Here is a 14,902-nt window from a genome sequence, read left to right as displayed (position 1 = left end):
TGTCTCAAAATGACACGTTACTCCCTGATCTCTTAAAGGGGCTAAATCTAAGCCCCTTGTGGAGAAGACAGTCACTTTAAACTATCCCTGCTGTGTTCGGTATCGGCTTATTTATGTTGCATTCCTAAATGAACCACAACTTTTGCTGTGTCACAGTACGGTGTGAGTGGGAATAAAAAATGTTCATTAAAAATCTTTAAAATCTAACCTGGGATTGTGAACCGGGTAGAATTACTGGCTGTAATTGTTACTGCTTTTAGTTGTTTGAGTAATTCTGCTGTACAGTTACATGCCTTAATCTGTTTGAGATGGAAGTTGACTTTTTAGTTTTCTTGGTTTGGGACAGCTGGTACAAATTCTTAGGTTTGGGTTTTGTTTTGTAACATAAGTTTACTGCTACAGACTGTCAGCTTCAATGCTAGATTGAAATAGACTTAAAATCTAAAACCAACTGTTGAAATTATAACGGGGATAAAAAAATCCTACAATTTTTGAGACAATTTTGGCAGCTCGTTTCCCAGTAAAAATACTAGGAAATTCAGCTTGCAAATAGTAGCCCAGGTACTGAGAAAACTCAAGGCAAATGAACAGGCAAGTAACTGTATGCAAAGAAAAACGTAACATGTACTCTCTTGAGTGATTGCTTTCTTTATGCTTTTGTGCTTGCAGTGGATACCTGCTATTTAAAACTTGAGCTGTTTTCCTAGAGTCCTTCCATTTGTCTTTGGTGTCAAACAGTTCCATGGTAACATTTCACTTTTCTGTTTTCCCTTTTGGTAGTTTTATCTTGAAATATAAGAGTTGACTATTACTGAGAAAAGATACAGTTAAAGTCCATCGTAATGGACTTTAATATATTTACTGACATTGTTTTATCAGCTACTGTAGTAATTTATTCTTTGCATCAACAGTGATCTAGACTCTTTTGCTTCTCAGCTTTCTAGAAATATTTTTAACATGCTGTAGAAGCTTGAGGGCTGCAAAAAGAAAATCACTGAGATTGGTTATAGACGGCCTAATGCTTTAAGTAAGTCAGTGACACACAAAGATATTTAAAGAGCATTTAAGCTGCAATAGTGAGCACATGAAAGGTATGTATTGCGATGATTAAGAAGACTGTGAAGGGATAATTCAGGCGTGCATTACAAATTTTTTTCAGTCTGTGATTTCTTACTGGTCTGTCCACAGCACATCTGCCTTATTGTTGTCCTGCTGCAGAAGTTAAAAAGGACCATCTAGAGGCTGAAGCGCTTGCTTCATTTGTTTCGGAAGCTGGGAGTGATGTGGCCAATAAGGCAAAAATTGCCCTGGAGGCACAGCTTACATTTCTGCACAAAAGTCACAGCTCCTGTATTCCTTCTCCAAAGAAAAATACAAACCAAAACCAGTTTTCCCTGTCTGCTACTAGACTGAGACCTACGTGCATCTTTAGCAAGGTCAGCATGTTTCAGCAGACCTTGCAGGTCTTTGGCACTTGTGGCAAGGGTAGCAGGTTATTACTTCTTGGGAGGCAACGTGAAAGGAAAATGGGATGCTTTGTCAGTTTGTTTCTCAGAGATCTGGCAGTAGCAGGTGACTCAGGCTCTGCTCCTGCCTTTGTAAGAGCGTGCGCCTTAATGAGCAGATTTTTTTTGATATAGAGTGTGTTAGCAAAATTATACTACTCTGCTCAGTCTCTGTAACCTTCACTGTGGTTTCTCAAAAACACATTTTTGCCAGATTTTGTGTTTTTTCATGGAGATGCACAGACTTCCTATTGTCTGTTTCAGAAGTTGTCCTCCGCTGCATTCAAGAGCAACGCATCTCGAAGAAAAGATTACAAGATAAATGTTGCCAAATATGTGAAAAGCATGTTGTTCTTTAGCCTCATCCTTAGAAACTGTGGAACAACTTTGACGTTTTCTTCAAAATACTTAATGTAAGGCAAATCCCTAGCACAACACACTTAACACAAGGGAGTTCAAGTTTTACCAAAGTAATGAACAACAGGTGGAGATGTGTCAGGTAATCTTAAGAGTAACATTAAATTATAAATCAGTTTACAGTACTTATAAGCCAGTTTACAGTATGCTTCAGACCTTATCTGACTACCTCCCAACAACCACGTAATTAGCGAACTTAATAGGAACACACTTCCTACCACTAATTAGTATTTTCATTTCTTACTGTGTATTTTCATAGCTGATGCTAATAAATCTTTTTCAGATCATTGTACCGCTTTTGTACCTAGAAGCTAGTTGCATTACAGGGTATGTTTATCTTTTCCTATGCTTGAGTGGCTCATTTCAGCAAGGGAGCCACTGTAGAAGGGTGTCATACTGCCTCAGAGCCATATTATTTGCTATTTTAAGTCTGCCAGTTTTTGTGATACAGTTTGATTTTCTGAAAAAAGTATTAAGACACCAGCAGTTGCTGGGAATCACCGGGAAGCAAGAACTTTGTTTCAGTTACGAGCACTTTTTTCCTCGTTTCCATTCACATAGTGGCAATCAGGGATTTATTCGGTGTTGTTAAGATGTGCTCTGTGAAAGCATCTGTTTCTCATTTGTAAAGGAATGGGTCAAAATAAGTTTGCGTTTTTGGGGTTTTTTTTATGCTGGTGTGAAGGTTTTCATTCCTGTTAGAGGTGAATTTATATCCAGGTGTAAAATACAATTCCCTATCTGCAGTACTGGTCTGTGAGGCCAGAAGACTTGGTGCTGCTTGTTTGGCCACAGCCTGCTCTAAAGCTTGGAGTGTGTTGCTGCAGTGGAGCCACCCACATACTCTGGTCAGGAACATCCATCAAGACTTTGTAGATCATTAAGTTTAATTTCTGTCTCACAGATTGTTCCCCATGTTGCCAGACTGCAGTTTTCTGTGCAGGGGGTATCTCCTTGTACTTGGGTTTTTTTTTTCTGTTGTCAGGCATGGTAGGGCTTTCATATTGGGGTGGACTTGCGGCAGAAATAGTGTGTGATATGTAATAGCAAATTCTAGAGCTGGTTTCCTTCAGGTCTGGAGGGCGGCTTGCGTCCTTCCTCCTAGCTCTCTGTGGAAGTTTCCTTTAGAGCCTGAAAATCAAGTTACAACCTTAATTAACACAGAGCTGGGAGTCATTCCAGCATGGATTATTTGACAATGTGAGCGTGGCTTTTCTTGTCATTGCAAGCCAGGCTGAATTCAGGATCCTTTTACTGCTCCTGATGATCAATGAAGTGTTAACCATGAAAGGGAAAATTTAGTAGTGGGAGAAATTGCCTTTTCTGACTTTAAAGGTGACATTGCAAATAGTGGACCATATTGAAGTTCTAATTAAAAGTATGGCCAACTTCTCTTTAAATTTTACTGTCTAGGTTATCAGTTGTAATCATCTTTTTCTAAGGAAGTTTAATCAAAGACCACCAGATTGATAATACCGTAATGTGAAAACATGCTAACATATAATATTAACAGTATATATTTTTTATTTTTTCATGTTTATAATACCATTGTGTAATAATTTAAAATAATAAATATTTTTGTACATATATTTTATATATATGAAATGTAGTTTCTTTACAAAATTCGTTGCATACACATTCCAAAATCCTTTTCATAAATTATGGGAGCTAACATGGAAGCTTCATGTCAGCATTACCTCGTGAAACATGTCCTGCATAAATGCATATTTATACTGTTTCCACGCCCAAGGGAGTGATTTTGATGCAATATATGTACAGCATATGAGCATTTTAAATAATGATCAGACATGATGTCTGAGATGTGCTACTTCATCTTGCAGGCACATTTGTTGATTATTTTGGAGTCATTAGATTTAATAATTTAATTTCAAAGGAGGGCTGCAGTTTTAGAGATGTATAAAGAAAAGCTTTTAATTCAGTTTCTCAAAGGCCTTTTTAAATATTGCATCTAGAAGAACAAGTGATTGTGCTTGTGTGCCTTGCATTGTTCTATCAGAACACACACAGTTGGGAACCGCAACACTTAAAATCTGGTTTGAGTTTCACCATTCCTTTACATCTGATACTTAGGAGAAGAAACTGCAGTAAACCGTTGATTTTTGTTTTTTTTTTAAATACCAGTTTGTAAAATCTGCAGGTTATTGGGGGAAAGAAAAACTTCATTTCAATGACCTGTAAACCATGTGCATTTATTTACCATATACATGTCCTTCACTGTCTTCCGCTTTGGTTGCTCTGATTCTAACAGCAAGTTAGAAAATTGCCTTCCTGTGCTGAGTTTACAAATTAGATGGTTCTTTATCCTGCTTAGGACAAGTTGTCTTATGTAAGAGCCTTTTGTTTGCATGAGCAAGTTTCCTATCTGTGGTTCTTATTTCCTATGAAAGGCTTTACAGTCTGCTGTCCTCAAGGCTGTTGCACTTAGTTTTATTGGAAGCATACCACAGAATGGCTATGGGTAGTTCTTGCACAAGACTTTGTAGAGGGAAGTGTGAAAATTTACAGCTTCATGCATGTGCTCTCTTCTTCTAGTAGAAAAATATACAGTACTGACAATATTTTTTATCATTTCCTATGATACTGGGTAAAACAGTTCACCTACAGGTAGAAAAGAGTATACTTAGTGCTGTTAAAAACCTGTTGGAAATAGTACTATAAATCTTAATTTAAATTTCTCGTATCTTGGTGGCAAATTGGGTTTGTGCATAGAGTAACTGCATTTTTGTTTTGCCTGAAACTACTACATAAACAGTGCTACATATCCAGAGATACTGAAGAAATATATTTTCATGTAAACAAGTATGCCTGTTCTATGCTAGCTCTTGCAATAGACTAGCCCCAGTAGTCTGCTTTGTAACGTAAGAGAATAAAATGTACGGTTTGGGGGTGTTTTTGTGGTAAGTCTCTTGCTGCTTTCTTTGGTTACACAACAGTATTGACTTGAAAGTGGGAAATTTTCGGGATTTGAACTAAACTAAAATCTATGTACAACTTAAGAATGTGGTGAGCTTCAGAGCATACAGAAGGGAAACAACTTCAGTTTTCATACTTTACTACTGATCTGTGGTATGAACTTAAGCTTTTTCAGAAAAACCTCATTTTTTTAAACTTTGTGTCCTTACTAGGGCATTTTAATTTTTTTGTCCCAGGGAATTACAATACATAAATTTACTGAGCTTGATTTTTTTAACTCTGCTTTGACAGTGTTGTGTTCTGAAGTATCCCTGTGCTGTGAGGATTACAAAAGGAAGCCTGGGTTGCCATAAGCACAGGTTTTAGTGTGTTGACTGTTGGACCTTAAGACCAGGTCCTATACCAACACTGTCATCACAATACAGAAGTCACTATTTTAGCTTGTAAGATGCATTATTTTAAAATATAGGCAGATTCTTTGGCGGAGGGGGAGTCAAACCTTCAAGTGAGGGAAGTTCTTTCTGCTGTCAAAGTTCAGGTATGAATCTTTTGGATTTGCAGAACTGTTTCAGAAGTACAGAGGTCCTAAGTAATTTTGTAAGTACTGCTTTTAAGTTAGTACAACTAATTTCTCTAAAACCTTATCAAGTCCTTTGTATATGTTATAAGAAATTTAAGAAGTACAGTCAAGCACAGCTGCAGAACTTGTGTTCAAAAATACTGTGTATGCAGTGAGTAGCTACACGTAGAGGAAATTTATTCTTTCCAATAAAGTGAATATTTTAATCCTCTTCCTGATTTAATTGAGAAGAGGATATTCACGGAAGAAGTTGCAACTGGCAATGCTTATGCTCTTACTATTTTCTAATAGCACCCATGAACTCATATATTACCCAAAGGTACAAAAGGATGCTGTTCTTCCTCAAAATAAAGAACAGCCTATGCATACAATTCTGTAAAAACTTTATCTGTAGCTCATTTCATTTAAAATATTATAGTCAGTTGTATGCGTAATTGTTTTGTATAATTGAACTTCTGACATTATTCTTTATTATTGAAGAGGAATTAGTATTGGAAATGTGGATATGAGGTATTATGAAACTGCTTCTGCTGTCTCTTTCAAATGTTTTGTATTTGGATGTCCTAGAGGGAGATGGAGAGAAATCCATATTACAGACATGTAGAATTTACAGCTTCTCAACCAAGTCAATCTAGGAATACTACTTCAGAAAAATAGTTTTCTTCCCCTTTTTTTTCCCTGAGAGATGAGCAAGTACTAAATATCTTTATATAAGAATGTGTTGAAATCTGTCAACTTATTGCTTAAGAAAGTTACAGTGCCTTAATGTTGATAAATGAAGTATTTAAGGTATTTTCCTTCTTTCACTTATAGTATTCTGACACATTTTGGTGTCTGAATGTGAGCCTGTATCTGTATTAATAGTAGATTGAAATATATTTATCAATTGCATTTTTTCACTCTCGTTTCACAAATTTCACTGGCTTTTGTGCCAGATATGATTACATCTGTTAAAGTGGAATCCTCTGCTTTCTATAATGAAGTAACAGTTACATACATTCCTTCAATATAATTTCTGCATTTTGACTTTTAGTGGGAATGAGGTCCAGTTCACATGCCAAAAGGTTGGAAGTAGTGGAATATGCACAGCAGCTGTCAAAAGGACACAAGATACAAAGGTGAATTAGCACTGTTTATTAAGGAATTAATAACTTGTCACTCTTAAGTCTTAAGACTAGCATTAAATTCTTTAATTTGATGAGATCTGCTGGGGGCAGAAAGAGAGAAAGCACACCATGAAACAGTGGTGAGGTAGTTGCATACGCCTGCACTGATTGTAGCTTGGTCATTGCAAGCAAACTGTGCTGTTTATGTACTGAAGCACCAGCAAATCACAGAATCATTGAGATTGGAAGGAACCTGCTGGGATCATCTTGTCCAGCCCCAGTGCTCAAGCAGGGTCAGCTAGAGCAGGTTTTCCAGGAACTTACCCAGTCAAATTTTTAATATCTTCAAGGATGGAGACTCCATAATCTCTCTAAGCAACGTGTTCTACTGTTTCACCACCCTCAAAGTGGGGGGAAAAAAAGTGTTATCCTGCGATGAGATAGAATTTTGTGTGTTTTCATTTGTGTCCATTGTCTCTTGTCTTACCACTGGGCATTACTGAGAGGAGTCTGGTTCCCTCTGTTTCATTCCCTCCTATAAAATGTTTATATATGTTGATAAGATCCCCCCACAAATCGTTTTTCTCCAGTATAAAGAGTCCCAGCTCTCCTAGCCTCTCCACATCTCATCTTGCATGGATGTACCAGTCCTTTAATCATCTTCGTGGCCTTGTCCTGTACTTGCTCCAGTAAGTTCATATGTTTCTTGTACTGGGGAACTCAGGACTGGATACAGCAGTCCAGATACATCTGCATCAGTGTTGAGTAGAGAGGATGGATCACCTTCTTTGACCTGCTGGTGATGCTTTTCCTAATGCAGCCCAGGATGCTATTTGACATTTTTGCTGCAAGAGTATGTTGCAGGCTCATGGCCAGCTTCTTTTCCTCCAGAATCCCCAAGGTCCTTCTTGGCAAAGCTGCTTTCCAGCCAGTTAGCTCTCAGTCTTTACTGGTGATAGCAGTTACTCCTCCCCAGGTGTGGGACTTTGCATTTTACCTTGCTGAATTTCATGAGGTTCCTCTCTGCACAGTTCTCCAGCCTGTCGAAGACCCTCTGAATGGCAACACATCAATCCGGTATATCAGCCACTCCTCCCAGTTTTGCGTCATCTGCGAATTTACTGAGGGGTGCAGTCCATCCCGTTGTTCAGGTTATCAGTGAAATATTGAACAGTAATGGCCCCAGTATTGAACCCTGGGGTACACCACTAGTGACTTACCTCCAGCTGGACTTTGTGCCCAGCCATTCAGCCAGTTTTTAATCTACCTCACTGTCCGCTTAACTGACCCATGCTTTGTCAGCTTCATTACAATGGCGTTATGGGAGACAGCATCAAAACTTCACTGAAGTTAAGGAAAACAACATCTGCTGGTCTCTGCTTGTCCACCAAGCCAGTCATCTCATTGCAGAAGGCAATGAGGTTGGTCAAGCATGATTACCCCTTTGTAACTCCATGCTAACTGTTCCCAGTACCTTTTTGTCTTTCATGTGTTTGGAAGTGCTTTCCAGGAAGATTTTCTCCGCCATGCTCCCAGAGATTGAGGTGAGGCTGACCAGCCTGTAGTTCCCTGGATCTGCCTTCTTGCCCTTCTTGATGATCAGAGCGACATTTGCTGTCTTCCAGTTTGGGGGACCAAGGCTGTGTATATACTACCAAGGACCTGTCTTTAAAAACATAACTGGAATAATTCTGCATGGTTTTGTTCTGGAATGAATGGAATAAAATATCGATGCACTCAGAATAAGTTGTCCTTGTATTGGAATGCAGGTAATTGAATTCCTCCTCCTGTTCCATGAGGACAGCATGTGTGTGGCTGTTCCTCCGGTAGAAGCCTCCAAGCACTATGTCGTATGCTCATTAGGGTTTTCTGAAAAACTGCTTTGGGTACACACTGGTGGAAGTCTTGTTTTGCATTTCTGATGCCTGAAGTAACACTGGTGCAGGCTTTATAGACATAGATACAGGTCTTTTGGAAATCGTTACTGCATTTTAAAGTGACATTTAAGGGATATGAAAGCCTGTGCTTTAAAAGGACAAGTGCTCTGCAGCTTGGAGTGCTGTACAGAGGAGCCAGGATCTTGATCCCTCATCAGTCCGTGTTTGGCAGTGCCAAGTTCTGCACAGGAGAATTTACTCTGCCAGGTTGAAAGCTACTGCAGAGACGCTTATGATCCTAAATCCTCGTGTGCTATTAACCCTTCTGGAGGGCCAGATCCTTTCTTGATTCCTGTTGGCATCTGCCCTTAGCTGCATTCTTTGGTTGCGCTTCTTGTCCAGGGTTTGCTCTGGTAAAGCCATTAATGCTGAGAGCCTTCAAAACTGCAGTAGCCCTTGTCTTCAGTGGCAGAGGAGTAGCTGGTAAGCAGGGTGTGCTCTCCAGACCCTGTGCCCAGGGGCATTGCTTGCTTTTCTTAGCAAAAGTTCTCCACGGAATCATTTCTGAAAGTGCTTGTGTGGCCTCGATTACAGCAGCTCAGTACAGAGACATTGCCGTCATGCTTTATTTTTAAAAATGACAGCAGCAAAACAGAAATACCAATTTAATGTCACATCCACCATGGGAGATTCAGTCTAGTGGAGAGAACAATGGGCTGACAATCAAGGCGGTCAGCCTCTATTTTTGGTTTGCTTGCCGACTGGCTGTGTGGCCTTGGGCAAATTGCTTTCACCTCTCCCCGCTTCTGCTTCCCCTCCAACTCCCTGCCTGTCTTTCTTGTTTAGATTATTAGCTCCCCTAGGCAAGGAATGCCTCTTGTTTGTACAGTTCCCTGGGTTTTGTTGGAGGCCTTGGGGTCTCCAGCCTGTAACAATAGTGATTCACATCAGTTTTACCACTTATCTCAGATACACAGATCTGAGGAGCCTAATCTGCACAAAAGGACAGGCAGATCCTGGCCCTTGTGTTAATAATGTACAACAGGGAGCTATAATAACAAGGCTTTTTTAATGTCAGACCCATTGCATCTCCAGGGCTTAGATCAGGTCTCATACAAGTGTTGTTTCTGCTCTGTGACACTGGTGTCACACACACAGGAGTATGGCACAACCTGTTCTTGTGTGGGTGGCCCAGGAGTGCGATGTGCTCAGCCAGCACATGGTCTGTCTACCAGCCAGCCCTGCATATCTGTAAGGTAAGCTCGTGCTCCGGCCTGCAGCCTCATAGCAGGTTTTGGGGTGGTTGAGTCGCTGTGTCCCTGGCTGGTCTGTTTGCATTGCTGTTTGGAGTCTGGAATAGCCAAAGATCTTGCGCTTTGTTGGGGATCCCAATCTACATGAGGTAAGAGAATAGTCAGCATTGTCCTCATGCAGGGCTGGTTGGAGCCAGGTACTGGGTTTGCATGTAAAAGCAAAGCAGGATACCCACTGTAAACTAGCTGTTAAAGGTAAGCGGCATGTAAATTCCATGAGCTCCTGGCTTTCCCAGTCCTGACTTGCTAGATGCCTCTGCGTTCAGCCTCCAGGGAGTACGCTTCTTTTGAAAGCTTTTCAGCAATTGCAGTTGCCTTTTTGACACAGCTCTCACCTGAGCAGGCACTGTCGGTGCAATATGGATGGCACTGCCTACTGGGCTGACATTTGTGTCTCCCTCGCCTCGCAAGCACAATCCCCTTCCCATCCAGAAGTGTGCTAGCTGCACTCGGTTGTACACTAACATATCACTCAAGATCTACCTTGCATTACTTAATGGTTCTTTCTCCTCATTTGCCAGCAGTTTATGTTTAGTTGACAACATCATGTTGTTAAGGGGTTTCTTCTTTACATGCTGTGTGAGGCTGCTGGCAGTCATGATTTTATTATGGGTCTTGTGATTTCCCTTAAAGCTTCAGTTTCCACAGTGATGGGAAAGCTCAGGCTTCCCTTTTAAATATAGTTGTGATGCTTGGCTCTTTAGAACAGAAAATACAAATCTTAAGGGCTAGAATATTGAAACAATAAATAAAAATTCATCAGTTTGTTCTATTTCTTAAACTGAGATTTTGAGAGGCTGGGATTGACAGTGCTAATTACATAAGACAGGAAAGAAAATATAACCTGCTGCCACCCACTGTCCATGCCATTTTAGTGATAGGTGAAGACTTGCCTCCCAGAGTGGAGGATACACTCCCCTGACGGATCCGTATCTCATCTCTTATTGTAGTAACAGTACAGACTGGGATGTGTTCTTCTTCTAAAGCATAATATGAGTGCAATGATTTCACCAAATACATGTACAAAATGGACACGTATTATAATAGGATATGTCAGTGGGTTCTTAATTTGCATAGGAATTAGCATATATAAACCATATGGGAATGAAAATTCTCCCCAAGAGAAACTTCTCTGAGCTATTATTACTAGATTACAAAGTGTAGTCATTACAATATCGTCATGAATACTATTAACAGAACAATGCTTTTTTAAAACACCTAATTGTAAATAATGTTTTAAAATGGTGGGTAAGAGAGAACCGGGTTCATATTGCTTAGAGCTGGTAAGTCAGCAAGGACGAGAGGCTGTAGTAATTCAAGAGTTAGAGTTCCTTAAAAAATCTGCCATCTGTTAGCAATACCTGTATGAGAGCAAACATTTCGGCTCCTGTTGTTTAATGCAAAAGGTGCCGTTCCAAGTCACATGCTGGGGCTAACTGTGAGATTACATGCCGGGGGTGCCTAGGATCCAGCCCCAGGGAAGCGGTGTGCACTGCTCATCAGCTCAGCCACGGGAGCTGCCAGGGGGCTACAGGAGGGGATGCCAGATCAGTAGCCTTCGTGCACAATGTGAGGCTCAGCAGGTCACTCTGGTTACATGATGGCTGGATAAGCCTTGTACACATCTGAAAAAAAGTCTGATTTTCTTTTTATTTCTAGTACATCTGCTGTGTAGATTTGCTGATCTGTATGGTCACTTAAGTTGGCATCAAGGAATGGGCTGTAACTGAGATATCTGAGCACCTGGAAGTGTTAATGTCTTGGTTGGTTGTTCACCATCAAAGGAGAGAAAATATTAAAGAATACAGTGGGGAAAATGGTATCTGTAAATTCAAACAACATTTAAAAAGTGGCAAATGAGTCTTGAGGAGGGGTAGTAAAGCAAGACTGGTTTTGCAGCCGCACTTCAGGTCAAAGATGTTATCTCACACAATATTGCTGTTTGTCTCAAAATGTACATCACATTATGGGAGCTACAACAGGGAGGTGTTGATGTTGCTATTGGAAACTTAATATTTTGCATGCGCTAACCTTGTTTATTTTAGCCAACTGTCTGTGTTAGCTCTCACATAGTATCTCTGAGTCTTGAAATCTGTGGTGTGCCTATCCTCACAAGACCCCAGTGGAAAATGGACATACAGTGTGCCTTAGCTGAAGCGAGAAGCAGCTTCCTGAGCATTTTCTTTCCTTGCTTTCCTTCACACCCCCTCCTTCGCTTACACTAGCACTTGAGAAATTCTCTTGTTATTCTACTGCAGGCTGTTCCACCGTGAGCGAGCTGCATTTTCTGGGGAGAGAAGCACTGCTGAGAGGAGCTGCATACACTGCGCCTTCCCTTCAGCAGAATCCTTCTGTCCACCTGCATCATAAGAGTTCAGTTGTGAGAGCTGGGAATGGGGGGATTTCTGTTCCCCCCATTCTCTGCCTTCCATCTGAAAACCTTACAGTTCTCCACTTAATAATGAAGAACATGTATGTCGTGAATAAAATATTAGTGCAAAGTGGGAGTTATACTTTAGGGGTGTTTATCCTGAAAGGAGTATGATACAGATCAGGAATAGAACACAGTAACTACTCCAGGTAAATCTGCTTATTGCTTTATTTCTTATCATTTGTAATGATGATACCCATATCTTTGTCATGCATGATAATACAATAAGATGACTTCATTCCTTGTGTTGTGCATCGCTGTTCTTGCGATGCAGTTCTTTCAGTTCATAACATTAGTGTGTGATTTAACCATAGGATTGGGAGTGCCTTTCAATATTGGATGCTGAGATGTAGTGAACATGACAAAAATTTTAAGTTTCAGGTTTTTGAACTTGTGACAAATGTATCTCTGCACAGTAGTTAGCTGGATTAGCTAGGGGGAGTTTTGTTTTTCCTAAATATGTTTTGATTTATCTTTACATTTATAATTACTTTAAAAGATGCTTTCAAACAGCTTAGTCCCAAAATGCAGACTTAAAAAAAACAAGTTTGGCAATGGAGAAGCTTACATGAATAAAATAGTATTACTTCTTAAATTTGTGAGTGAATACAAATGTTTGGGATTTCAGCAGTGCCAGTAAACATTGACTAAACGATGCAGTGCTGTGGAGCCACGTAAGGAAGTGGACACAATGATAGCAGTAGTTTCCTTGGACAGATAGATATGCTGAGAGCTCACTGATGCAAGGTTAATTTATCGATCTGCTTTGATGATCCATAGTGTACTCTGTAACCGAGGTAGGACACATTTCCTTCAGCATTACATACATTTTTTTGTCTTGACAGTGTTTTGACAAATATTCTGTAGTGCTCCTAGAGATGTTCTCTCTTAATGCCTTTTAACTGTATTCCGGGAAAGCAGCATTAACATTAAACACTGTTTTCTACTGCTGCAGTCATAACATGGGGTTTACAAGCATCAACATGAAGTCTTACCAGATGCATCACAGCATCTGTGTTGTGGTGATAGAGCAGTGTTATGTTACCCACTAACCTGGGTGGGGGGGAATCACAACTTCTGAAGTGAGCAGAAGCTGAAACATTATTACGCTGCATATACTTAAGCATGGGTAACAGGAGGATAGTTCTCTCTTCTATGTTCTGTCTTGCCAGCCACAGCAGTTTCAAAATATTCGATATTTATTTTTGTTGTAGGGTGGACAGCAAGAAAAGAAGTTAGGCATATTCAAGTAACAAACTGTTTTGGGTCACTGTGAAACATATTCCTGGTCTTCTGTAAACACAGCTTTAAAGGATATTATGTCTGCCTCGCATGTATAATCCATTAAAACTGGTACAGGGCATGCCATTAGAGACTGTACCTTGAGTTCATTGTTGCTGCTGAGCTGTTCCCATCTCTGCTGCCTGTGCTTACGGAGATTATCTACTCTCTGTGCCCATCAGTCTCTCTCTGTACTGCTCATAGAAAATAAGGCTGTGAATAACTGCTAGTTATTTGTAATTCTGGAGGCAACAGACAGCATAGCTCTCCCTGTCAGTAGAAAGAGTAGCAGCAAAGATTTCTTGGTATTAAAGAGACCCTAGCCCTGGGATCCCAGCTTTTACAACAATAAAATTTTCACAGGAGTTTCCTCCCTTGATACCCAGTTTGGGAAAACAGTTCTGACCAGACTCCCTTCTTGGCAAGGATGCTAATGAGAAATTTCTCCAACCCTTGCTAATGCTTCTGCAGTTAGAAGGCAAGGCCTCTGTAATGAAAAGATATACGTGAACTGCTGGAGAATGCACAGCAAGAGGGGAAAAGGGAGAGACCAAGGAGCCCACCGTATCTTTGTGTTCCCTGGGTTAGCAGCAGAGGGACTTCCTAAAGGAACACAAGGACTGGGGTTAGCAGCAGAGGGACTTCCTAAAGGAACACAAGGACTGCTTGTTCATCCATATGAATTTTTGGGTGTACTGGGTGGGAGCCACAGGCAAGGTATGGGAGTTTGGAACAACCTGCTGGCCAGGGACTCCTGCCTCACACTCCTCCCCAAGTTTTTAGTAAAATAATACTTAGTATGCCCACCAGAGTATTTCTCTGTTTTTTGTAGCTCCACACAGTATATGTGTGGTTAGGCATTCAGTCTCTCTCTCAAGGAAGAGTCTTAAGTACAAGGATGTTGCAGCAGGTACAACTGAAAATGTTGTCTTTGTTGCGCTTTTACAAGCAGCTCTGCAGATGCAAGGTAACACATGTGCCAGATTTCAGATATTCTAATTGCATGCATTGGCACACTTTCTGAATGTCCGAGTTGTCAGGGGAATGTGTGATGCAGTAAAGAACAAAATGGGTTGCACGGTGCTATGGGGAGGAGACAAAGAAAAAGCAGTGTAATACGGAAAACAAATGGGACATAATCAGTTTCTGGGAGGTTATGAGCATGAATTTACCCTGGCAATGCCTTGGAAGTTCCCGGTGGTGCAGGGTATGCGCAGGTGTCTTTGGGGCTCAGCTCTGACACATGATGAGCATTTCTTCCCACGCACTCCTTTCTTTCTTTCTCACCGAGTGACTTTTAGGAGCTTGCCCTTTGCATTTGGCTGGGTGGAAAGCGTAACAGCCCCATGCTCTGTAGCCCGGTTCGTCAGATGTCTGTTGCTGTCCCATTCCCCACCATCTTCTAAGCAGTGGTTGGAGCTAGCCTCTGTTTCCTATATAAAGCTTTCCTTGCTGAGC

At 40.7% G+C, this 14,902-nt stretch overlaps 1 protein-coding gene across 7 annotated transcripts in view; it reads left to right on the top strand.

The window, feature by feature from the left end:
* The window catches only part of MYRIP (myosin VIIA and Rab interacting protein), a 340,631-nt gene that overhangs the window by 234,049 nt on the left and 91,680 nt on the right, over positions 1-14,902 (top strand). The window contains exon 1 of one of the 7 annotated variants that reach the window (XM_080382641.1): positions 646-9,675. The exons of the other annotated variants lie outside the window; for them this stretch is intronic. Coding sequence (XP_080238767.1) covers positions 9,491-9,675 — 185 coding nt within the window. The 5' untranslated portion in view covers positions 646-9,490. Of the gene's footprint in view, positions 1-645; positions 9,676-14,902 lie in introns of those variants that run through there. 7 annotated transcript variants of the gene reach the window in all.

This window comes from Falco punctatus (assembly GCF_963210335.1).
Source record: "Falco punctatus genome assembly, chromosome: 4".
Classification (NCBI taxonomy): Eukaryota; Metazoa; Chordata; class Aves; order Falconiformes; family Falconidae; genus Falco; species Falco punctatus.
This window is presented reverse-complemented; position numbering and strand designations above follow the sequence as displayed.